The 26,420-nt window shown below is 39.7% G+C and overlaps 2 protein-coding genes and 1 pseudogene across 10 annotated transcripts in view; 2 read left to right on the forward strand and 1 right to left on the reverse strand.

Moving 5' to 3' along the window:
* Positions 1-13,130, forward strand: part of LOC133244312 (guanylate-binding protein 2-like) — a 128,611-nt gene extending 115,481 nt beyond the window's left edge. For all 3 annotated transcript variants that reach the window (XM_061411327.1, XM_061411325.1, XM_061411324.1), the window contains exons 5-11: positions 2,796-2,992; positions 3,338-3,580; positions 6,132-6,412; positions 7,812-8,024; positions 10,841-10,943; positions 11,714-11,907; positions 12,859-13,130. In XM_061411327.1, coding sequence (XP_061267311.1) covers positions 2,796-2,992; positions 3,338-3,580; positions 6,132-6,412; positions 7,812-8,024; positions 10,841-10,943; positions 11,714-11,907; positions 12,859-12,963 — 1,336 coding nt within the window. In that variant the 3' untranslated portion in view covers positions 12,964-13,130. The remainder of the gene's footprint in view (positions 1-2,795; positions 2,993-3,337; positions 3,581-6,131; positions 6,413-7,811; positions 8,025-10,840; positions 10,944-11,713; positions 11,908-12,858) is intronic.
* Positions 1-26,420, forward strand: part of LOC133244311 (guanylate-binding protein 4-like) — a 187,139-nt gene that overhangs the window by 115,482 nt on the left and 45,237 nt on the right. For 2 of the 7 annotated variants that reach the window (XM_061411317.1, XM_061411318.1), the window contains exon 1: positions 22,583-22,609. The exons of 3 other annotated variants lie outside the window; for them this stretch is intronic. In XM_061411317.1, coding sequence (XP_061267301.1) covers positions 22,598-22,609 — 12 coding nt within the window. In that variant the 5' untranslated portion in view covers positions 22,583-22,597. Of the gene's footprint in view, positions 1-22,532; positions 22,610-26,420 lie in introns of those variants that run through there. 2 more of the 7 variants (XM_061411322.1, XM_061411321.1) reach the window with 2 other exon arrangements.
* Positions 14,550-14,709, reverse strand: LOC133245488 (U2 spliceosomal RNA; annotated as a pseudogene).

The raw sequence follows: 26,420 nt of genomic DNA on the forward strand, positions 1-26,420 counted from the left end.
AGTCTTAAATATTTAAGTGACTATAATGAATTGAATATTATCATGCTTCTGGCACTACTAAAGTAGAAATACATGGGGGATTCTTTTTTTAAAAATTAATATATTTTAATTGGAGGATAATTACTTTACAATGTTGTGACAGTTTTTGCCATACATTGACATTAATCAGCCATGGTTACACATGTGTCCCCCTATCCTGAACCCCCGTTCCCTCCTCCCTCCCCACCCCATCCCTCTGCATTATCCCAGAGCACCAGCTTTGGTTGTCCTGCTACATGCATCGAATTGCACTGACCATCTATTTTACCTATGGTAATATACATGTTTCAATGCTATTCTTTCAAATCATCCCACCCTGGCCTTCTCCCACAGACTCCAAAAGTCTGTTCTTTACATCTGTTTCTCTTTTGCTGCCCTCCATATAGGATCATCATTATTATCTTTCTAAATTCCACATATATGCAATAATATACAGTATGTGTGTTTCTCTTTCTGACTACTTCACTCTGTATAATAGGCTCCTGTTTTATTCACCTCATTAGAACTGACTCAAATGTGTTCCTTTTTATAGCTGAGTAATATTCCATTGAGTATATGTACTGCAACTTCCTTATCCATTCATCTGCCAATGAACATCTAGGTTGCTTCCGTATCCTAGTTATTGTAAATAGTGCTGCAATGGACATTGGGGTACATGTGTCTCTTTCAATTTGGGTTTCTTTGGGGGTGTATGCCCAGCAGTGAGATCGCTGGGTCATACGGCATGTCTATTCCCAGTTTTTTAAGGAAACTCCACACTGTTCTCCATAGTGGCTGTACCAGTTTGCATTCCCACCAACAGTGTAAAAGGGTTCCCTTTTCTCCACACCCTCTCTAGCATTTATTGTTTGTGGACATTTTGATGATGGCCATTCTGACTGGCATGAGATGATACCTCATTGTGGTTTTGATTTGCATTTGTCTAATAATGAGTGATGTTGAGCATCTTTTCATGTGTTTATTAACCATCTATATGTCTTCTTTGGAGAAATCTCTGTTTAATTCTTTTGCCTACTTTTTGACTGGATTGTTTGCTTTTTCTGTATTGAGCTGCATGAGCTTCTTGAATATTTTGGAGATTAAATGTTTGTCAGCTGTTTCATTTGCTATTATTTTATCCCATTCTGAAGGCTGTCTTTGCACCTTGCTTATAGTTTCCTTCATTGTGCAAAAGCTTTTAAGTTATAAGTCCCATTTGTTTATTTTTGGTTTTATTTCCATTACTCTGGTAGGTGGGTCATAGAAGATCTTGCTGTGATTTATGTTATCGAATGTTCTTCCTATGTTTTCCTCTAAGAGTTTATAGTTTATAGTTTCCTCTATAGAGTTTTATAGTTTCTGGTCTTACACTTATATCTTTAATCCATTTCGAGTTTATTTTTGTGTATGGTGTTAGAAAGTGTTCTAGTTTCATTCTTTTATGTGTGGTTGAGCAGTTTTCCCAGCACTTAAAGAGACTATCTTTTCTCCATTGTATATTTTTGCTTCCTTTGTCAAAGATAAGCTGTCCATACATGTGTGGAATTATCTCTGGAAAAGTCTTAAATTTTTGACCAAAAGCACTCCTTCAACATCGCAGTTAATTTCCATAGCACTCATAGAGATTTTTGGATCAAAAGCTTAGTATTCATCCTAGACAATTCCTTTCTTTATATCCTACAAACTATCACTTGCAGTCTGGTCAGCTCCCCTGTCATAGGTATTTGCCCAGGCTGGCTAATTCCCACCACTTCTTCAATGTTAATTTCAGTTTAAGCTTCCATCTTCTCACCTCCAGGTTATCTTCTTAACTGCCTAAGCTTCTCTTTCTCTTCTCTCTTGCCTCTCCTAGGTACAGCACCTGCCAGTTTTTGTTTTAAAAACAAACATTAGGTCATATTTCCCTCTCAATTTAAAGCTTCTCAGTGGCTTCCTATTAAATTAAGATTAAAATTCAAACACTTTCTGTAGCCTACAGTGCCTACATAGTCTGGACCTTAGCTATTCTAAGCCTTCTTCCCTAGCCACGCTGGCCTCCCTGCTCTATGTTAGACACACTCAGTGGTTTCCCCTCTGAGGTTTTGCAGGAGCTATTTCCTCTGCCAGGAAGGTTTCTCCAGTGGATTAGTACATGGAAGCCTCTCTCAGTTCATTTAGATTTCTGCACAATGATCACCTCAGAATGAATTTACCTGAACCACCATATAAACCAGCACCGTGCACAGATACACAGTTATTCTCTAAAGTTTAGCTGAGGTTCATTTTTCTTCAAGGCAACTATTATCAGTATCTCAGGTTTATTATATTTTTGTTTACTTGTTTATCATCTGTCCCCCTCTCCAGAATGTGTGTGTGTGTGTGTGTGTTAGTCACTCAGTCGTGTCCTACTCTTTGCGACCCCATAGACTGTAGCCAGCCAGGCTCCTCTGGCCATGGAATTCTCCAGGCAATAATACTGGAGTGGGTTGCCATTCCACTCTCCAGGGAATCTTCCTAACCCAGTAATCATACCTGGGTCTCCTGCAATGCAGGCAGATTCTTTACTTTCTGAGCCACTAGGGAAGCCCTCACTAGAATGTAGATGGTAGCATTTTCTCACTCATTGCAATGTTATTTGTCCCTAGGACAATTCCTGGTTTATAGTAATTGCTCAATAAATGTTTGTGGAATGAATGAATGAGCTAATTAAGAAAAATTATTTTAGATAAGCTTTGGGGAACAGTATAGCATAAAAGGTGCTACTCCTTTTCTGAAGTTTTCCTATGTTAGCATCCCAGCTATGTGACAGAGCTGACACGTCGAATCAGGGCAAAATCCTCGCCTGATAAACATGAGGTCCAAGACTCAGCCAACTTTGTGAGCTTTTTTCCAGACTTTGTGTGGACTCTGAGAGATTTCTCCCTGGAGCTGGAAGCAGATGGACAAGCCATCACTGCTGATGAGTACCTGGAGAATTCACTGAAGCTAAAACAAGGTTATTGGGACTCATGGTTGGCAAACAAAAAAAGAGAAAACAGTATCAGAATGACCATTTCAAAATGCAGATGCTGAAAATTATAATTTTATAACTTTGTTATCCTGGCTGCTCTATTAGAAGAAATGAAATGTTTCTTAGATAAATCAGTGCAATCTAATTTTAAGTTACTTCCTTCTTGGAGAAGGAAAGAAATTTCATTTCTCTACCCCTTTAATTATTGGGTCTGATCCATGATTAGTTCATTTTTACCTCTTTATATAGGATTTGTGCAAATTACAAAGTTGAAGGGTATATATTTGAAGTAGCCTGAAGATGTAAAACCTCTAATTTTCTTTCCTCTAGGAAATGATAAAAAAACTAAAAACTTTAATGAACCTCGGTTATGTATCCGAAAGTTCTTCCCAGAGAAAAAGTGCTTCATCTTTGATCGGCCTGCTCCTAGGAAGTACCTCATCCACCTGGAGCAGCTACAAGAGGAAGATTTGAACCCTGAATTCAGAGAACAAGTTGCAGACTTCTGCTTCTACATCCTCAGCCATTCCAAGGCCAAGACTCTCTCAGGCGGTATCACAGTCAATGGGCCTCGTGAGTCCCTCTTACTCTCTTTCCTTACCTGGACTTTCCTACAGCCATTATGGACAACAGAATTGGGAGGCATGAGGATTACTTCTGACAAATACAGAATCTAATGATGCCAAGGAAAACACACTGCAAGGGTCACATTGTGAATTTTACATATGAACTAAAACTATTTCTGATATTATCTAATATTCACATGAGTCAGATGAATAAAGAAAAAGACCTAGAATCTAATCCTGGTGTAGTAAGCTTCTCCACCAACTTCTCAACTCCATTTTTATGAAATTCCTTCCAGGAGAGGTGTATTATTGACAAAGTCAGGAAAAGGCAAATATTCCATGTATGTGAGGCTTTGCTTCTCACCTTAACACAATTCTCTTGTTAATCAATGCAAAAATGTGTGATTAGGCACTCTGATTAGGAGTGCCTGCCATGTACCAACCACTGGGCATAATCCTCATTCCAACCTGATGGGAACAAAAGGTACTTAAACAATTTATGTAAACCTAATGATTAAACACTGATAAGTACAGGGAACCATACCTGAAAGGACCTGCGGGTGACTTCAAGGAGGTTAAAGTCTGAGCCCAGTGAAAAGATCTTGAGGAATGACAGGCAAAGAGGTAAAGATATGTAATTTATGTTTCATACAGTCCTTCAGAATGTTTTATAGATAACATGCTAGAGGGATGTGCATGAAGCAACAAGAAGATGAATGGTACTTGAAATATTTTATAATAAATGGTGACTATGTAGGCTAAGATAGTAGCAATAGAGACTGTCAAAATTAACAGAATCCTCACATATTTTGAATATCAAATCGATAAATTTTGATGATGGAAGGCATGTGGGTGTGTGGAAGTAATGATATGGCAGTGTTAAGCTTAACTCCAGGATTCTGAGCTTAAGCAACTACTTGAACAGATGTTATTTACTAAAAGAAATATGTGGAATAGTTTCCCAGAATGGATGAAGTTGTTTAGATCTGGATTATTTAGTATTGATTTTCCTTCCTGCCAATGCAGGTGACAATAAGAGACTTGAGTTCAACCACTTGGGTTGGGAAGATCCCCTGGTGGAGGAAATGGCAACCCACACCAGTATTCTTGCCTAGAGAATCCCATGGACAGAGGACTCTGGCAGGGTCCAGTCCATAGGGTCACAAAAAGTCAGACATGACTGAAGTGACTTAGCACACATGCATATAAGTGATATCATATGATATCTGTCTTTCACTGTTTGATTATTTCATTTAGTGTGATAATCTCTAGGCCCATTTATATTGCTGCAAAGCACATTATTTCATTTTTATGGCTGGGTAATATTCCATTATATATATGTACCATATCTTCTTTATCCATTCATTGTTGATGGACATTTGGTTGCTTCTATGTCCTGACTGGGGCTTCCCTGGTGGCTCAGTGGTAAAGAATCCACCTGCAATGCGGGAGACCTAGGTTTGATCCCTGGGTCAGGAAGATTCCCCTGGAGGAGGGTACAGCAACCCACACCAGTATTCATGTCTGGAGAATCCCATGGACAGAGGGGTCTTGTGGGTTACAATCCATAGGGTCGCAGAGTCAGACATGACTAAAGTGACTGAGCATGCATGCATGTTCTGACTACTATAAATAGTGCTGCTATTAACATTGGTGTGCACACATCTTTTCATATAATAGTTTTCTCTGTATATATGCCCAAGATTAGGATTTCAGGGTCATAAGAGGACTCTATTTTTCATTTTTTAGGGAACCTCCATAATGTTCTCCATAGTGACTGCATCAATTTATATTCCCACCAACAGTGTATGAGGGCCACCTTTTCTTCACACCCTCTCCAGCATTTGCTATTTGTAGACCTTTGAACAATGGCATTCTGACCAGTTTGAGGTGATAGCTTATTGTAGTAAAGAACTAGTAGTTGTAGGGCCACAAACCACTCCAGTTTTCCCAAGGCTGCGATTTCCTGGTATGTAAGACTTTCAGTGTTAAAACCAGAATTCCCTGGAAAACTTGGATGAATTGATCACACTGCATGGAATTCTGATGAAAGAATATCTAGGAAAACTCCCTTATTTAGGCCAGAAACAGAACTAGTGAGATGCATCACATGTACACTTACATTTACACACACATGTGCTTGTGTACATTAAAATGTCTCCTTGACCTTTATATTACTTAGAATTGAGAAAGGAAGAGGAATTCATTAAAAAAAGAAGGGAGATTCAGGAAGGCTAAGAAAAGATTAAGACTTACCATCTTGTCTGCAAAATATCCTTACTCTAACCCATTCATTCCAATAGCTTCCATTTAGGTGAAGGAAGAAGGAGGAAAGGGAAGCTTTGAACTATTCTGAACCTAGAGGGTAGCAAAATATCCCATCACAATTCTTCTTAAAAATTCTTAAAACTACTGTTTGTAACACTGGAAAAGCATAAAAAGTGCACTATCAGTTGACTCAGAATGATTAAATTTGCATGCTCAGGACTAAACTAACACAGCTTGTTCCTCTGTCTCACCAACTCTTAGTCACTGTTTTTTTAAATTCCCTTTCATAGGACTAGAGAGCCTGGTGCTGACCTATGTCAATTCCATCAACAGTGGGGATCTGCCCTGCTTGGAGAGTGCAGTCCTGGCCTTGGCCGAGATCGAGAACTTGGCTGCAGTGCAAAAGGCCATTGCCCACTATGACCAGCAGATGGGCCAGAAGCTGAAGTTGCCCACGGAAACCCTCCAGGAACTGCTGGACCTGCACAGGGCCACTGAGAAAGAGGCCATTGAAGTCTTCATGAAGAACTCTTTCAAGGATGTGGACCAAGTGTTTCAGAAAAAATTAGGGGTATGTTTGCTATTCTGGTTAATGAGAGGAAGAAAAATCTGGGCCTTTCTCTTTTTTGTTTTTAATTGGAAGATAATTGCTTTACAATATTGTATTGGTTTCTTCCATACAACAATGTGAATAAGCCTTTCTTGCTATAAGTAGTCCTCCCAGACCCAAGGATAGCAGCCCTCAGTTATATGTACTCATTTGCACTCTTTACTAAAAGAACAGACTATTCTTAGCCTTAGTCCTGGAGACTATGGTACCATGACCAACTATGGTTATTAAAAATATCCTCATCTATTAATCTCTACCCTATAGATGTCATATTTTAATCAAACAAGTAAACTGTAACACTGTATTTATGTAAGATTATTTTAATTTATTTTTTAATTTAGAGTTAGTCAAAGACACAGTGCTTTCATATTCCCTGCTAATAACATAGAAGGATTCGCTTCTTTGTGAAAACCCTAAAAACTTTTTGTGTTTAATGTAAAGCAACAATAAATATTCAGAAAGACAAGAAGGAGAAATCAATCATTAGCATGCTATTTGAGGACTCAAGTCTGAGTTCTTCCAAATTGAGGAAGGATTGTTGTATGACAAATTATCATTTGACAGATGACAATTCCTTCCCTGACTTGTAGGGCAGAATTTTACAAATCATACCTTCCTGCTTTCACAGGTTCTGATGAAACTAAATAGTGAAGGTCAGCAGGCTTTGGATGTCTTTCTAGACCAAAGAAACATGCAAATTCTCTTCTATAATTGAATGTAGGTAAAAAGTGCTGCTCTGTAGGCTTTCTCCATACAGACATTAACTGCAGTACAATCTCCATTACCTTCTTTAGCCTTTTATTGAGAAAATATGCCAAAGTACTATTATTTTAAAGAACATACCACTAATCATTGACCCTTTGAGCACTTATAAAGAAGTCACTGGGCTTAACACTTTATACCACTGCATATAATCCTGACAGGGAATCTATGAGATAGATACAATTTCCTGTGTTTTACCAACAAAGACATCTCATTTCATGAAGATTGAGTGCCACTAAGTCACAAATTGGCAGAACCAGGAACTTCCTGCAGGCCTATCATACTGCACAATTGTGTGGTAAACTATTAGGAACTTAAAAAGAGAACTTTCAAATGAGCAGTGTTTATGCTTTGAGAATCATTCTCTGAAGCTAAAAAACCATAGCAAAAAAAGCTTCAGATAAACACAAGGAGAAGTAGATGCATTTTTTAAACCAGCATTCTATTGAAGAGTTGTCTAGAATCTCCCAACATGGTGAGGGCTGTGTTATATTTATGTGCCACATTCTCTGCAGGAGAAGCATTTCCCAGTAATCCACATTGGTTCACGTTCTCATCATTGCTTACGGTGCCATTTGTGCTATTTTTCACCTCACAGGACAAGTTAGAAGCAAAGCGAGATGACTTTTGTAAACAAAACATGAAAGCATCCTCAGATTACTGCATGGCTTTAATTCAGGACATTTTTCATCCTCTATATGAAGATGTGAAGCAGGGAAAATTTTCTAAACCAGGAGGTTATTATTTATTTATTAAGAAGATGAATGAGCTGAAGAATAAGTACCACCAGGTCCCCAGAAAGGGGGTACAGGTAAAGTACAAACTGATCACCTTTTCTGGGGCCTCGCTGAAGTGACTCTTTCAAACTACAGTGGGAACAACAAAAATGCAATGGGTAAATGGTGCCTGTGGCTTTCAAGACTATTCACTGGTTTACTCAGTAGGACAGACTACCATGAGGTGAAGAGCTGATTCATCCCATGGTGGTGCTTCTTGGAGGCACAGATGGGAGCCCTCAAAAACTCTTGCAGAATTTATTCAATAGTTTAGTCATTCTATCATCCAACAATTCTCTACTCAGGCCTAACAATATGTCTATAACTGGGATTGCTGCTGCTGCTGCTAAGTTGCTTCAGTCGTGTCCGACTCTGTGTGACCCCATAGACAGCAACCCACCAGGCTCCCCCGTCCCTGGGATTCTCCAGGCAAGAACACTGGAGTGGGTTGCCATTTCCTTATCCAGTGCATGAAAGTGAAAAGTGAAAGTGAGGTCTCTCAGTTGTGTCCGACTCTTCGCCACCCCATGGACTGCAGCCTACCAGGCTCCTCTGTCCATGGGATTTTCCAGGCAAGAGTACTGGAGTGGGGTACCATTGCCTTCTCCAATAACTGGGATTCAGTTAAGTTCAGTCACTCAGTCATGTCCTACTCTTTTCGACCCCATGAATCACAGCACACCAGGCCTCCCTGTCCATCACCAACTCCTGGAGTTCACTCCGACTCACGTCCGTCGAGTCTGTGAGACCATCCAGCCATCTCATCTGCTGTCATCCCCTTCTCCTCCTGCCTCCAATCCGTCCCAGCATCAGGATCTTTTCCAATGAGTCAACTCTTCGCATGAGGTGGCCAAAGTACTGGAGTTTCAGCTTTAGCATTATTCCCTCCAAAGAACACCCAGGGCTGATCTCCTTTAGAATGGACTGGTTGGATCTCCTTGCAGTCCAAGGGACTCTCAAGAGTCTTCTCCAACACCACAGTTCAATAGCATCAATTCTTCGGCGCTCAGCTTTCTTCACAGTCCAATTCTCACATCCATACTTGACTACTAGAAAAACCGTAGCCTTGACTAGACAGAGCTTTGTTGGCAAAGTAATGTCTCTGCTTTTCAATATGCTATCTATGTTGGTCATAACTTTTCTTCCAAGGAGTAAGCTGGGATTAGTGCAGTTTAAAAACAAGCAAGTTCTTTCAAAGTATTCATCAGCAATCAACAAAGTATAGCTTACAAAAAATCTAATAATAATAACAGTTCACATATAGACCTTATTTTGTGTTAGGAAACAAATGGGTTTAACTCATTCAATCCTCACAAAAGCACTATGAAGTATCAATGTCCTCATTTTATAAATAAGAAAACTGATGGAAGTAAAATAACTCACCTAAGATGTACAGGTAATAAGTGGTACAGCTAAAATGGAAACACTAATAGGAAACTCTGGGCTCATAAGTATGCTTCTGTGCCAGTATACTCAGGTTATATCAGTTAGAATTAAGTTTGGGCACATATTATTTAAAAAAAAGCAAGAGTGTCTTAACACAGAAGTTTCTTTCTCTCTTATATACAAGAAGTAAGGCAGAGGGGTCCAGGCTGCTATGACAATTCCACAATCATGCTGCTCCCAGACTCCCTTCTGTTCTGCTCAAGCACCTTAGCACCCAGCCTCCATCTTCAAGGTCAATTCATGGTGTAAGATGGCTGTTGGAGTTTCACCCATTCCTTCCATATTACAGATGGGAAGAAAGGGGGAAAACAGAAGAGTAAAAGGTCTCTGGATCAACTCTCTTTAAGGCTTTTGCATAAGTGGTATTAGCCAAATTTTAATCATATGGCCACCTCCAGCTATCAGAGAGGTTGACTAAAAAAATTCAGTGTGTTATCATGGCCTATGATGTGCCCTGATTGGAAAAAAAATGGGTTCTATTACTAAGAACAAAGGGGAGAAAAATATTAGGGTGACTCTAGAAGCTGCTTTTGCAGAGATAAAAATCGCCCTGAAGAAAAATAAAGTAGGGTACAGGCCTAGGGGAGGAAGGGAACATGGTCCTATTTTATATGTAGGATTTTAGAGAGGGCCTCTCTGGTGAGATGCTGTTTCAACAGTCTTCAAGGAAGTCAGGAAGTAAGCCAAGCAATCATCTAGAAGAAGATAATTTCAAACAACAGAAAACCCCAGAAGGATGAATTGGTTTATGTCCAACAAATGTGGCAAGAGGGCAATGAGCAAAGAAAGAGATGGCAGGAGGTGAGGTCAGAGAGATGTTCAAGGCCAGAGGCTAACTAGGTAGTATCCTGGAGGGCCCTGAGAGCAGTTTCAGTTTTACTTGAAAAGAGCTGGAAAATCAGCAGAGGATTTGGTGCACCAGAGTGAAGTAATCCTTCTTAAAGTGATACGATGCTAGCTGCTCTCAGGAAATCAGACTGTAGGGGAGCAAGAGTAGAAGGAAGTAGGGAGACCAATTATGATGCTAATACCATGGTCCAGGCAAGAAGAGATACTATCTTGGACTGGTGTGTTTGGGAGAAATAGGTTGCAACTGATGGGCTCTTGCTGGTTTTATTTTGAATCCAAAGCAAATACCATTAGCTGATGTAAAGAACAGCCATAAGTTTTGTAATCCATACAATTAGAAGATCAGCTTTACTGATTACATTTCTAACATTGGGGTGACTGAGAATGAAGCAAATTTGAGGGTGGATCTAGAGTTGGGTTTTAAGCCAGTTTGAAATAGTATTCATTAATAAATTCTAAGATGGGTAAAATGAAATTGAATTGAAATATGTATTGCTAGGTTTTCCTTTAACCCATAGTCTCTATTTCCTAATTTTAACTTGGTCTGCATCAATAGACAGAAGAGACACTGAGGAAATATTTGGATTCCAAAGAGGGTGTGGCTGATGCACTTCTACAGACTGATCAGTTGCTGACAGAAAAGGAGAAAGAGATTGAAGGTGAGAACAGCTGAAAACACTCTGCTGCTGCTAAGTTGCTCCAGTCGTGTCCAACTCTGTGTCACCCCATATATGGCAGCCCACCAGGCTCCCCTGTCCCTGGGATTCTCCAGGAAAGAACACTGGAGTGGGTTGCCATTTCCTTCTCCAATGCAAGAAAGTGAAAAGTGAAAGTGAAGTCTCTCAGTGTCCGACTCTTTGTGACCCCATGGACTGTAGCCTACCAGGCTCCTCCGTCCTCAGGATTTTCCAGGCAAGAGGACTGGAGTGGGGTGCCATTGCCTTCTCTGTGAAAACACTGTAGATAGTTAGAAAGCCCCAGAAATGTTAATGTTAGCCACATCGATCCACCTGAAATATTACTATAGTGCAAAAAAAATAGCAAGTATATTTCATATTTTTAAAGGATTCTTTACTTATCCAATATTTATATTCATCTGTCTTCTGATTTATTCTTGTTGTTTAGTCACTAATTTGTGTCCAACTCTCTTGCAACCCCGTGGACTGTAGCCTGCCAGGCTCCTCTGCCCATGCGATTCTCCAGGCAAGAACACTGGAGTGGGTTGCCATGCCCTCCTCCAGGGGATCTCCACCAAGGGATCAAACTCACATCTCCTGCATTGGCAGTCAGATTCTGATTGTTCAGTGCAAAAATGAACACAAGAGGCTTTCTTCATGAGATAAGCAAACAAGTAAAAAGGGTGAAAGCAGAAATAAAGCTATAAAAAAATTAAGATTCTCATATTTCTCTGCTTATTTTTCTTCTTAAGTGGAACGTATGAAGTCTGAAGCTGCAGAAGCTGCAAACAAAATGTTAGAGGAAATGCAAAAGAAGAGTGAACAGATGATGCAAGAAAAAGAAGCGAGTTATCAGGAACATGTGAAGCAACTGACTGAGAAGATGGAAAAGGAGAGGGCCCAGTTAGCAGCAGACCAAGAGAGGGTTCTAGCCCTTAAACTTCAGGTATTCAATTGTAGCATCTCCATTCTATCTTCCACTGTGCTGAATCAAAAGCTCTTAGAAGTTAGAGCATTATATCAGTTTAAGGACTGTTCTAGCCCAAGCACTAGTAGACACTTCATTTCCTTACTGCTTCTACCCCTAACCATCTCTGGTTATTGAAGTCTATCTTGTTGTTTAGTCGCTAAGTGGTGCCCGACCCCTTTTGGACCCCATGGACTCTAGCCTACCAGACTCCTCTGTCCATGGGATTTTCCAGACAAGAATACTGGAGTGGGTTGCCGTTTCCTTCTCCAGGGGATCTTCCCGACCCAGGTCTCCTGCATTTCAGGCAGATTCTCTACCATCTGAGCCACCAGGAGATTCCATATCATACAATGAACCACATACCCAGGCTGCTAGTTTCTTCCTGATCTCTGGGCTGTTCTCCAACTCTATGCTGAGTCGGGATGTCTACCCTGTAATAGAGCATGGACCAGTGTAGGCTTTACCTCCTGAACTTATTTCTGTTATCTCTGCTACAAAAATTTGGAGACTTGTACTAAATTCCCTGATCAAACACCTCCTGTGATTCTGAATTTTGTAGTATCCTTCCTATGGTGTCCCTTCATCTTCCTTGCCTTCTTAGATATATATTTGGGAGTTCATGTGATATACAGCTGAGATAGAACAGGACAGTTTTTCTTTAAAGACTGTTGTTTCACGTTGAAGGAGGTAAAAAATTAATTCTAGGGGTCACTAATATTTTAGAAACCACAAGAGAAGAATATTTCTGAAGCTAAATAAATCCCAGAAAAAGTTTGATAGTAGACTCAAGAAAGAGGGATGTAATGAAATTAAAGGAAGAAGAGATTTCAAAAAGAAGTTTCACAACCCATGAGGGATTAATATAGATATATTTAGCAAATGTGGGAAATGTTTTAAGTTGTATTCAGTCTCCACTTTCCCTTTTAGGAACAGGGACGACTTCTCCGTGAGGGATTCCAAAAGGAAAGCATGAAACTTCAGGAAGAGATTGTAGCCCTTCAGAAGAAACCACCACCATGTAATATTCTCTAAAAACCTAAGGACCATAATTTCCTAACCAGCTTCTATCTGTTAAGAACAAGTTAAATGAGCAACTTCAAGATGTCAAACAATTGCCACTAATGTTGAAGTCATAAGATGCATTTTCATTGAGACTTAAAGTTTGCAAAGATGAAATAAAATGTGAAGGCAGTGTTTAACCTACAGAAGAATTCAATTCATGATTAAATATAGTATAAATGACTAATATGATACCTCAGTAGAACCTATGTTTGAAATCATGCATATTGATTCTAGAGAGAATTTTAATTGTGTAATTGGGATACACTTACATCGAATTTGGGGATATCAGAGGTGTTCTATTCAGTGTAGACTGTTTCCCCACACATAAACCACCCCTCTAGATAGTCTCAGCTCCAAGGTCTTACTCAAGGATTTACTTTGGTACTGGGATGGAGTTGGAGTGTTGTATACACAGGAAAAGTCTGACAGGAGTGTACAAAGTCACGAAGCACAGTTAAGCATCACTCCTGCCAAGTGGTCTCTAGGTCACATGGCGGCTTCCAATAAGGGAGACCTGGAACATTTAACTTCAGGGTGCAGACAGTGTTTAATTCTCCATTGGGTGGAGGCTGCATTGCCGTGGTCACTGAAGGGATTCCTGAACACTGGTAGGGGCATTACTTGCACCTGTGTGAAATGGATATATGAGTGGATGTTCAACCTTCTTTGTCTAGAGAATCCCTCTAGATAATTACTGCCCCATTTCTAGGCCACACAATGTCTCTCTATTTTACTCTTCTTTTCTTAGTTCCCCTCACCCACAGTTCCAAGAATAACTTCTACAATCACAAAAAGGAAAATTTAGCTCAAAATTCCTTTCTATTCCTCTGAGAATCATAACTATAATTCTTCAAAACCTTACCTAACTCCATTTTTCTTTCTTCCTGTTTGCTGTGACATCACAGCCTGGGAGCCACTCAAGGCAAATATCTAGCTAGTATGGAAGGACAAAAAACAATAAAAATAAAAATAATTCATTAATACAAAAAATATTCAGTTCAGTTCAGTTCAATCGCTCAGTCATGTCCGACTCTTTGTGACCCCATGAACCGCAGCACGTCAGGCCTCCCTGTCCATCACCAACTCCCGGAGTTCACTCAGACTCACGTCCATCGAGTCAGTGATGCCATCCAGCCATCTCATCCTCTGTCATCCTCTTCTCCTCCTGCCTCCAATCCCTCCCAGCATCAGAGTCTTTTCCAATGAGTCAATTCTGCACATGAGGTGGCCAAAGTACTGGAGTTTCAGCTTTAGCATCATTCCTTCCAAAGAAATCCCATGGCTGATCTCCTTTAGAATGGACTGGTTGGATCTCCTTGCAGTCCAAGGGACTCTCAAGAGTCTTCTTCAACACCACAGTTCAAAAGCATCAATTCTTTGGTGCTCAGCCTCCTTCACAGTCCAACTCTCACATCCATACATGACCACAGGAAAAACCATAGCCTTGACTAGACGGACCTTTGTTGTCAAAGTAATGTCTCTGTTTTTGAATATGCTATCTAGGTTGGTCATAACTTTATTAACCTACCACAATTGTCTTAGGACATGTATCACTTAAGGTTCTCACTGCAAAAAACAGTATCTTCTCAGTAACTTAAAAGGAAAATGACTTTTATTTTATTTTATTTTTTTGTCCTCGGATAGAGGACGTATCAGATATTAAACTGATAAGAACAGATACTACACTTGATCTTAGCCAAAAGGCCGAGAAGCGATCGGAAAATGACTTTTAAGCCTGGTAGGTAGCAGACAGATTCTCCAAGATGGTAAGGGAGTCAAACTCTACTGATCTTTCACCAAGAATAATATCAACCACATGGGAAGGCATCTCATCCATTACCAGAGAAAACAGCACATCCATTACCACCTGGTATAGTGATCTCCAGATCACAAGTCAGATGCTCTACCAATGTCAGCTCTAAGTATTGGATGCTTCCACCTTTACATCTGAAGTAAATAAACCCCCCATGAAAAGTTGCATTGAGGGTTGCTATGTCTCCATCTTGGGCTTCCCTAGTGGCTCAGCTGGTAAAGAATTCGCCTGCAATGCAGGACACCTGGGTTCAATCCCTAGGTTGGGAAGGTCCCTTGGAGAAGGGAATATCTACCCACTCCAGTATTATGGCCTGGAGAATTCCATGGAATGTATAGTCCATGGGATCCAGGATAGGGCAACTCACTCCAGTATTCTTGCCTGGAAAATCCTATAGATGGAGGAGCCTGGAAGTCTACAGTCCATGGGGTGACAAAGAGTTGGGTACAACTGAGTGACTTCACTTCACTTCATGTCTTCATCTCAATCTCACAGAAGTGTACCTGCTTGGCAGAAAATAAATCATATGCCTCCCCACTGGAATCTAGAAATGAGAGTTGTCTCCCTTCCACGTGGGAAACTATAGTCTCATAATGTGAGCCATTTCCATCCATGTTAGTGTCAATTGATTCTTCTAGGTAGATTTCTGGAGATACACACTATGTTAGAAATAATGATAATAACCCAATAGTATTATCATGTACATCACATACAATGTGATTTTTAAATTTTTTTCTTTACCATGATCTCAATATTCTTTTTAACTTTTCCTCTGTTGTTTTGTACATAATGCCTTATATTTCACGTACAAATCCCACTTGTTGTATTATATGTATTATTCTTTGTAGACATTACTGTATTCAATTTGCTAATATTTTGTTGAGAGTTTTGGCATCTTTATTCCTGAGAAATGTTTGTGTGATTTTCTTGTAATGCCTTTGCATAGCTTTGGTGTTAACGTAATGTTGATCTGACAGAATGAGCCAGTAATATTTCTCTGCTTCTATTTTCTAAAGGTGATCATGTAAAATTCACATGATTTCTTCTTTAAATGTTGGGTAGAATCCACCATTGAACTCATCTGAACATGGTGCTTTTTGCTTTGAGAAGGACCGTGCAGAAGCATGGCCAAGAGGAGCTACCCCTAGCCCAAGGTCAGGGAAGGTGGCCGAGAGAAGCTCCCCATGCCCGAGGTCAGGGGTGGTGGCTGAGAAGAGCAACCCTACTTCCAAGGAGTGGTGGCTGCGTGGTCGCAGGATGGCCAAGAGGAGCTACTCCAAGTCCAAGGTCAGGAGGGTGGCCGTGAGGACATACCCCTCGTCCAAGGTAAGGAGCAGCAGCTGTGCTTTGTTGGAGTAGCCGTGAACAGATACCCCATGTCCAAGGTAAGAGAAACCCAAGTAAGATGATAGGTGTTGCAAGAGGGCATCAGAGGGCAGACACACTGAAACCATATACACAGAAAGTAGTCAGTCCAATCACATGGACCACAGCATAGTCTAACTCAGTGAAACTAAGCCATGCCATATGGGGCCATCCAAGATGGGGGGTCATGGTGGAGAGGTCTGACAGAATGTGGTCCACTGGAGAAGGGAATGGCAAACCACTTCAGTATTCTTGCTTTGAGAACCCTATGAACAGTATGAAAAGGCAAGATGATAGGATACCGAAAGAGGATCTCCCTAGATCAGTAGGTGCCCAATAAGCTACTGGAGATAAGTGGAGAAATAACTCCAGAAAGAATGAAGGGAGGGAGCCAAAGCAAAAACAATACCTAGTTGTGGATGTGACTGGTGATAGAAGCAAGGTCCGATGCTGTAAAGAGCAATATTGCATAGGAACCTGGAATGTCAGGTCCATGAATCAAGGCAAATTGGAAGTGGTCAAATAGAAGGCAAGAGTGAAGGTCAATATTCTAGGAATCGGTGAACTAAAACGGACTGGAATGGGTGAATTTAACTCCGATGACAATTATATCTACTACTGTGGGCAGGAATCCCTTAGAAGAAATGGAGTAGCCATCATGGTCACCAAAAGAGTCCGAAATGCAGTACTTGGATGCAATCTCAAAAACAACAGAATGATCTCTGTTCATTTCGAAGGCAAACCATTCAATATGACAGTAATCCAAGTATATGCCCCAACCAGTAACACTAAAGAAGCTGAAGTTGAACAGTTCTATGAAGACCTCCAAGACCTTTTAGAACTAACACCCCAAAAAGATGTCCTTTTCATTATAGGCGACTGGAATGTAAAAGTAATAAGTCAAGAAATACCTGGGGTAAAAGGTAAATTTGGCCTTGGAATACGGAATGAAGCAGGGCAAAGGCTAATAGAGTTTTGCCAAGAGAACGCACTGGTCATAGCAAACACTCTCTTCCAACAACACAAGAGAAGACTCTACACATGGACATCACCAGATGGTCAACACCGAAATCAGATTGATTATATTCTTTGCAGCCAAAGGTGGAGAAACTCTATACAGTCAGGAAAACAAGACCGGGAGCTGACTGTGGCTCAGATCATGAACACCTTATTGCCAAATTCAGACTTAAATTGAAGAAAGTAGGAAAAACCACTAGACCATTCAGGCATGACCTAAATCAAATTCCTTATGATTATACAGTGGAAGTGAGAAATAGATTTAAGGGACTAGATCTGATAGACAGAGTGCCTGATGAACAATGGACAGAGGTTCGTGACATTGTACAGAAGACAGGGATCAGGACCATCCCCATGGGAAAAAAAAAATGCAAAAAAGCAAAATGGCTGTCTGGGGAGGCCTTACAAAAAACTGTGAAAAGAACAGAAGTGAAAAGCAAAGGAAAAAAGGAAAGCTAAAGCATCTGAATGCAGAGTTCCAAAGAATAGCAAGGAGAAATAAGAAAGCCTTCCTTAGCGATCAGTGCAAAGAAGTAGACAAAAACAACAGAATGGGAAAGGCTAGAGATCTCTTCAAGAAAATTAGAGATACCAAGGGAACATTTCATGCAAAGATGGGCTCGATAAAGGACAGAAATAGAATGGACCAAACAGAAGCAGCAATATTAAGAAGAGGTGGCAAGAATACACAGAAGAACTGTACAAAAAAGAGCTTCATGACCCAGATAATCATGATGGTGTGTTCACTCACCTAAAGCCAAACATCCTGGAATGTGAAGTCAAGTGGGCCTTAGAAAGCATCACTAGAAACAAAGCTAGTGGAGGTGATGGAATTCCAGTTGAGCTATTTCAAATCCTGGAAGATGATGCTGTGAAAGTGTTGCAGTCAATATGCCAGCATATTTGGAAAACTCAGCAGTGGCCACAGGACTGGAAAAGGTCAGTTTTCATTCCAATCCCAAAGAAAAGCAATGCCAAAGAATGCTCAAACTACTGCACAATTGCACTCATCTCATACACTAGTAAAGTAATGCTCAAAATTCTCCAAGCCAGGCTTCAGCAATACGTGAACAGTGCACTTCCAGATGTTCAAGCTGGTTTTAGAAAAGGCAGAGGGACCAGAGATCAAATTGCAACATCCACTGGATCATGGAAAAAGGAAGAGAGTTCCAGAAAAACATCTATTTCTGCTTTATTGACTATGCCAAAGCCTTTGACTGTGTGGATCACAATAAACTGTGGAAAATTCTGAAAGAGATGGGCTTACCAGACCCCTGACTTGCCTCTTGAGAAACCTGTATGCAGGTCAGCAAGCAACAGTTAGAACTGGACATGGAACAACAGACTGGTTCCAAATAGGAAAAGGAGTACATCAAGGCTGTGTATTGTCACCCTGTTTATTTAACTTACATGCAGAGTACATCATGAGAAGTGCTGGGCTGGAAGAAGCACAAGCTGAGAATCAAGGTTGCAAGGAGAAATATCAATCACCTCAGATATGCAGATGACACCACCCTTATGGCAGAAAGTGAAGAGGACCAAAAAGCCTCTTAAGAAAGAGGAGAGTGGGAAAGTTGGCTTAAAGCTCAACATTCAGAAAACGAAGATCATGGCATCTGGTCCCATCACTTCATGGGAAATTGATGGGAAAACAGTGGAAACAATGTCAGACTTTATCTTTTTGGGCTACAAAATCACTACAGATGGTGACTGCAGCCTTGAAATTAAAAGACGCTTACTCCTTGGAAGAAAAGTTATGACCAACCTAGATAGCATACTGAAGAACAGAGACATTACTTTGCCAACAAAGGTCTGTTTAGTCAAGGCTATGGTTTTTCCAGTGGTCATGTAAGGATGCAAGAGTTGGACTGTGAAGAAAGCTGAGGGCTGAAGAATTGATGCTTTTGAACTGTGGTGTTGGAGAAGACTCTTGAGAGTCCCTTGGACTGCAAGGAGATCCAACCAGTCCATTCTAAGGGAGACCAGTCCTGGGTGTTCATTAGAAGGAATGATGCTGAGGCTGAAACTCCAGTACTTTGGCCACCTCAGGCGAAGAGTTGACTCTTTGGAAATGACTCTGATGCTGGGAGGGATTGGGGGCAGGAGGAGAAGGGGATGACAGAGGATGAGATGGCTGGATGGCATCACTGACTCGATGGACGTGAGTCTGAGTGAACTCCGGGAGTTGGTGATGGACAGGGAGGCCTGGCGTGCTGGGATTCATGGGGTCACAAAGAGTCGGACATGACTGAGCGACTACACTGAACTGAACTGAGATATCTCTTCAAGAAAATTAGAGCTACTAAGGGTATATTTCAAGCAAAGATAGGCAGAATAAAGGACAGAAATCGCATGGACTTAACAGAAGCTGAAGATATTAAGAAAAGGTGATAAGAATACACAGAAGAACTACGCAAAAAAAGATCTTCATGACACAGATAACTAGTGATCACTCACCTAGAGCAAGACATCATGAAGTCTGAAATCAAGTGGGCCTTAGGAAGCATCACTACAAACAAAGCTAGTGGAGGTGATGGAATTCGAGTAGAGCAATTTCAAATCCTAAAATATGATGCTGTGAAAGTGCCGCACTCAATATACCAGCAAATTTGGATAACTCAGCAGTGGCCACAGGACTGAAAAGGTCAGTTTTCATTCTAATCCCAAAGAAAGGCAATGTCATAGAATGCTCAAACTACCACACAATTGCACTCATCTCACATGCTAGCAAAGTAATGCTCAAAACTCTCCAAGCCAGGCTTCAATACTACATGAACTGTGAACTTCCAGATATTCAAGCTGGTTTTAGAAAAGGCAGAGGAACTGGAGATCAAATTGCCAACATCCATTGGATCATCAAAAAAGCAATAGAGTTCCAGAAAAACATCTACTTCTGCTTTATTGACTATGCTAAAGCCTTTGACTGTATGAATCACCACAAACTGTGGGAAATTCTTCAAGAGATGGAAATACCAGGCCACCTGACCTGCACTTGAGAAATATGTTTGCAGGTCAGGAAGCAGCAGTTAGAACTGGACATGGCACACCAGACTGGTTGCAAATCTGGAAAGGAGTACATCAAGGCTGTGTATTGTAACCCTGCTTCTTTAACTTGTATGCAGAGTACATCATGCAAAATGCTGTGCTGGGTGAAACACAAGCTGGAATGAAATTGCTGGGAGACATATCAATAACCTCAGATATGCAGATGACACCACCATTATGAGAGAAAGTGAAGAGGAATTAAAGAGCCTCTTGATGAAAGTGAAAGAAGACAGTGAAATAGTTGGCTTAAAACTCAACATTCTGAAAACTAAGATCATGGCATGCAGTCCAATCACTTCTGGCAAATAGATGGGGAAACAATGCAAACAGTGACAGACTATTTTTGGAGGAGCTCCAAAATCACTGCAGATGGTGACTGAAGCCATGAAATTAAAAGAGGCTTGCTCTTTGGAAGAAATGCTGTGATCAACCTAGACAGCACATTAAAAAGCAGAAATATTACTTTGCCAACAAAACTTTTGTCTAGAGTAAGCTTTGGCTTTTCCATGAGTCATGTATGGATGTGAGAATTGGACTCTGAAGAAAGCTGAGTGCCAAAGAATTGATGTTTTTGAACTGTGGTGTTAGAGAAGACTCTGGAGAATCCCTTGGACTGCAAGGAGATCAAACCAGTCAATCTGAAAGGAAATCAGTCCTGAATATTCATTGGAAGGACTGATGCTGAAGCTGAAACTCCAATACTTTGGCCACCTGATGTGAAGAACTGACTAATTGGAAAAGACCCTGATGCTGGAAAAGATTGAGGGAAGGAGGAGAAGGTTAAGATGGTTAGATGGCATCACCCACTCGATGTACATGAGTTTGAACAAGCTCCAGGAGTTTGTGGTGGACAGGGAAGCCTGGCGTGCTGCAGTCCACGGTGTTGCAGAGACTCGGACATGACTGAGGGACTGAACTGAACTAAACTGATGTTATCTACCATCATCTATATATACCGTATATGACATAAATATATCTTTTTTTTTTAATCTTTCACTCCTTTTCTAACTTTTGGTTTTAATTATGCATTTTATATGATTCCATTTTCTATCCTTTCTTAGCATGTCCTTGCAGTCTTTCTTAGCATAGCAATTATACCTTTAAAAAAATTTTTTTTAAACTGTTTGCCCTAGAGATTGCAATATACATTTCTAACCAATCCATGTTAAATAACAGTGTCAAATAACACTATACCACATCACCAATAGCACAAGCACCTTAAAATAACAAAATATTCCTAACTCTTCTCTCTGGTCTTTTGTATCATTGCTATAATTCATTTCACTCATACATACTCTTCAATCTTCAAATACGTTGGTGCTATTATTGTTTTAGTAAATTGTTGTATGTTAGATCAACTTAGATTAAGAGAAATATATTTTTATTTTCTTGCCATTTATTCCTCCTTCAGTGCTCTTCCAGTCTTTATGTAGATCCAAATTTCTGATATATTATTTTCCTCCTATGAAGAACTTTAAACATTTCTTACAAATCAGGGTTCCTGGTGAGAGATTCCCTCAATTTTTGCTTGTTAAGGAAGTACTTATTTCTCCTTCACTCAGAAGAATAATTTCAGTAGACACAGAATTCTAATTTGGTGTTGCTATTTCTTTCATGATTTTGATTATTTCACTGCATTCTCTTCTTGCTTGTATGCTTTCAAAGGAGACGTCTGATATAATTCTTACCCTAGTGCTTCTATGAGTAAAATAAAATCTCTTTGGCTTATTTCAAGATTTTCTCTTTGCCTTTGATTTTCTGTAGTTAAATATGATGTGCTTTCCAATTTGAAAGTTTCTATTGACACACCTCCAAATTCACTGAGTCCGTCCCAATCATGTTCAGTCTACTGATGAACCCACCAAAGACATTCTTCATTCTGTCAGCATGTTTTTAGTTTCTTGTATCTCCTTACAATTGTGGGAGTTTCCATTTCTCTCCCTATATTACTCACTTGTTCATTCACGTTTTCCTCTTCTCCATTAGATTTCTTAGCATATTAATCACAGTAATTTTAAATTTAGCTGTCTGATAATTTGTAAATTTCTGCCTTGTCTGAGTCTGGTTCTCATACTTGATTTGACGCTTCAGACTGCTTTTATGCCTTTTAGCATGTCTAGTAATTTTTTGTTGAAAGCTGGCATAGTTTAATATTTTGAAGGACCTGAGGTAAATATGTCCATAGTGTGAGGTTTTATGTTAACGGTCAAGAGGTTAGATTGTGTTTACCACTTGTTTTAGCTGCTGTGTCAGGAAATAAAATTTCCTTACTGTTAATGTTTTTGTCTCTTTGCTATCTTTTGGTTTCCCTAGAAGAGTGGTCCCGATACGTTTTGGAACCAGGGACTGGTCTTATGGAAGACAATGGGAGTGGAGGTAGAGGATAGTTCAAGTGGCGATACTAGTGATGGGGAGTGGCACATGAAACTTCCCTTTCTTGCCCTGCAGCTCACCTCCTGCTGTGCAGCCAAGTTTCTAGCAGGCCATGGACCAGTACCAGTCTGCAGCAGGGGGTGAGGGGAGTTGGAGACCCCTGCCTACCCTAGAGAACTTTTATCAGTTCAGTTCAGTTCAGTAGCTCAGTCGTGTCCAACTCTTTGCGACCCTATGAATCGCAGCACGCCAGGCCTCTCTGTCCATCACCAAGTCCTGGAGTTCACTCAGACTCACGTCCATCGAGTCGGTGATGCCATCCAGCCATCTCATCCTCTGTCGTCCCCTTCTCCTCCTGCCCCCAATCCCTCCCAGCATCAGAGTCTTTTCCAATGAGTCAACTCTTCGCATGAGGTGGCCAAAGTACTGGAGTTTCAGCTTTAGCATCATTCCTTCCAAAGAAATCCCAGGGCTGATCTCCTTCAGAATGGACTGGTTGGATATCCTTTTATACTACCATCTAAATCAGTATGTCTCCCCAAATATCATATGTTGAAAAACTTATGCCCAATGTGCTGGTTTTGGTGGTGGGGCCTTTAGGAAGTGATTAGTTCATGAGCCCAGAATAATCATTAATGACTGTAATGCTTACATAAATTCATACCACGTACCATGCCCATACCATACCCTTGCTATGGTAGTTATATTTTTAGTCTTTTGAGGAACTTTCATACTGTTTTTCATAGTGGCTCCATCAATTTACATTCCCACCAATAGGGTACATACAAATGCTACAGTTTAAAAGTCTTTTGCATTCACTTTAAAGGCATTGTTACTCTGTAGATTATTCTGGTTGACATTTTTCATTCAACACTTTAAAAGAGATGTTATTCCACTTTCTCCTAGCTTATGTAATTTCCAGCAATGTTTCTTTCCAAGCCTAGTTTTTGCTCTTTTGTATGCAATGTTTCTTTTTTCACTGCTTGTCTCTAAGATTTTCTGTTCATAATAGGCTTTTATTACTAGTCTGTGGGGTGCAAGGCCGTATTTATCTTATATTTGTTTTGTTTGGGGTTCTATGAACTTTGGCCATTTGTCTCTTTTATTAATTTTGGGAAATTTTCTCTTCAAGTATTTTTCCTGCCTCTTTCTTTACTTCTTCTATTTTTATTTTTCCAGTTATGTGCATGAGAAACCTTTTGTCATTGTACTGGGGGATATCCTAAACTATTGAAGGCTCAGAATATTTTTTTCTCTCTAATTCTGTGTTTCTATGTGGTTAATGACTATTGATCTATCTTAGATTGTTTGGTTCTTTCCACCAATTTGTTCACATATTTTCTGTTAATTCCTTTAAAAGAATTCTTAGTCACTGATATTGTGCTTTACTTTTATAGGATTTCCATTTAACTCTATTAATAGCATGCAGTCTTTAAAAAATTTTAATGTGTTCATGTGTGTTATTCACCTTTCCAGTAGATTTTTCAACATAATAATAGTGATTTCAAAGGCCCTGATTGTTCCACATTAGGTTTATTTCTGATATTGTTTCTGTTCTTTGTCTTATCTCATTATGATGCATAGTTTTAACTAGGATTTTTTTGTTTTGTTTTTGTTTGTTTCTTGTTTTTGCTTAACTCCATTTTTATTATATGCTTAGCATTGTAAAAAAAAAAAGTAGATATTGAGATAATAAGATTTATAGTTGAAAAATAGCACAACCTCTATTTTGGTTAGGATGATTGTGGGGGGCATTTAGTCAGTGTAGTAATTCATCTGTGCTGAGTTTTGTTGTTGCTACATCAAGTTCATCACAAGCTTCACATTCCTCCAGTGGAATTCTACTATTTGTAGTAGAAGACCTGAAGCACCAGAAGACTCTTATAGTTTTCCTGTTCCATCCTCAATCTTTAGCAGATCCTGCATACTTGTCTTATGGGCAGTCTCTGTGCTCTTGACCTATTCTAATGGTAGACTGCTTTTTTTGCTTTTTGTTTTTGTTTATTTACTCATTGCAAGGCTTCGTTGAATGCCTGCATACTCTTAGGTTTTCCAGGTAAATCTGTTGCACCTCAAACCTTGAAAAGCTCAGTCAGTCTGCCCCACAAAGGTTATCGCATATCTCCTGCCCTGCATCTACTATTTCTTATGATACATGATGGAGGCCAATGGAAGATTTTATATGAGTATGTGTGAATTTCTCTTATGTCAAGGTTTATTGGGGATTCTGGCCATTGTGCAATATGCAGGACGTTTATTAAAATTTTTGTTATTCTAATATCTGTAATCAGATAAAAGATAACTTGTTTATGTGGCTCATCTTCTCAAAAGGGATTGCAACTCATTGAAATTTTATCTTCAATATCTTAATTTTAATCTAATTTTAATCTAATTTTATCTTTGTGATCTCACTTGGGATAGGTCTTTAAAAGAATGATTTTATAGATTATTTGGACCTTTTTTTCTTTTCAGATTGGAGTAATGTTCTCTTGACACATTTTGGATTCTTAGTAGTTTGGAACATGGATCTCATTTCTCCTGATTAATCACTCTAGATTTACCTATTTCATAAACTACCAATTTTACAAACATTTTGGTTGCTTTGACTCTCTTATTATATAGTGGTTTTCTACTTCACTAAGTCTGTTTTGCTTTTATTTTGGTTTCTTCTACTTTTTCTGCATTTGGATCACTTGAAGAGGTTGATATTTAGCTTGTTTTCTACTTTAATTCTTTACTAGTTTATGGCCTGAGGATATGAATTTCACTGAAATTAGTGATTTAACTGCATCTTGAAGTCTGAAATATAGTATTATCAGTATTGGTCATTTAAAAATATTTTCTATTTTTCAAAATAAAATTCTTTGTGGCGTATAGATTATTTAGAATTATAACATAAAAATATAAGAATCTTCAGTTATCTTTTTGTCACTGTTTTATAACATTGAAAAGTGAAAGTGTTAGTTGCTCAGTTGTGTCCAAGTCTTTTCAATCTCATGGACTGTAGCCTACCAGGCTCCTTTGTCCATGGGATTCTCCAGGTAAGAATAGTGGAATGGGTAGCGATTCCCTTCTCCAGGGGATCTTTTCAGCCCAGGGATTGGACCTGGGTCTCCTGGATTTCAGGCAGATTCTTTACCATCTGAGCCACCAGGGAATATTTTTTTTAACATAATATTATGGTAAATTGGTATATGCTACTTGACTTTAATTTGTTAACCTGAAAAAATATGTTTTCTACAGTGTTTGATCACAATTATCAGCCTATTAAATATCTATTTGTTCAATTTGCTAATTATCCTCTTCAAAGCTTTAGTCTTCTCTGGTGGCTCAGATGTTAAAGAATTTGCCTACAATACAGGAGATATGGGTTTGACCTCTGGGTCAGGAAGATTCCCCTGGAGAAAAAAGTGGCAACCCACACCAGTATTCTTTCCTGGAGAATTCCATGGACAGAAGAGCCTGATGAGTTACAGTCCATGGAGTTGCAAAGAGTCAGACACGACTGAGTGATGAACACTTCACTTCACTTCAAGTCTTCAACACCATTACTGATTTTGTGTGTTGGTTCTATTAATTAATCTCTGAAATGGGATAAGTGTGTCCTAAAAATTTTGACTTTCCCTATTCTTTCATTTCTGCCATTTCTCAATTTATTGGAAGCCATATTATAAAGTGAAAGTGAAAGTCATTCAGTCGTGTCCGACTCTTTGCGACCCCATGGACTGTATAGTCCATGGAATTCTCCAGGCCAGAATACTGAAGTGGGTAGCCTTTCCCTTCTCCAGGGGATCTTCCCAACCCAGGGATCGAA

The sequence above is a fragment of the Bos javanicus genome, chromosome 3 (assembly GCF_032452875.1).
Source record: "Bos javanicus breed banteng chromosome 3, ARS-OSU_banteng_1.0, whole genome shotgun sequence".
NCBI classification, from domain to species: Eukaryota; Metazoa; Chordata; class Mammalia; order Artiodactyla; family Bovidae; genus Bos; species Bos javanicus.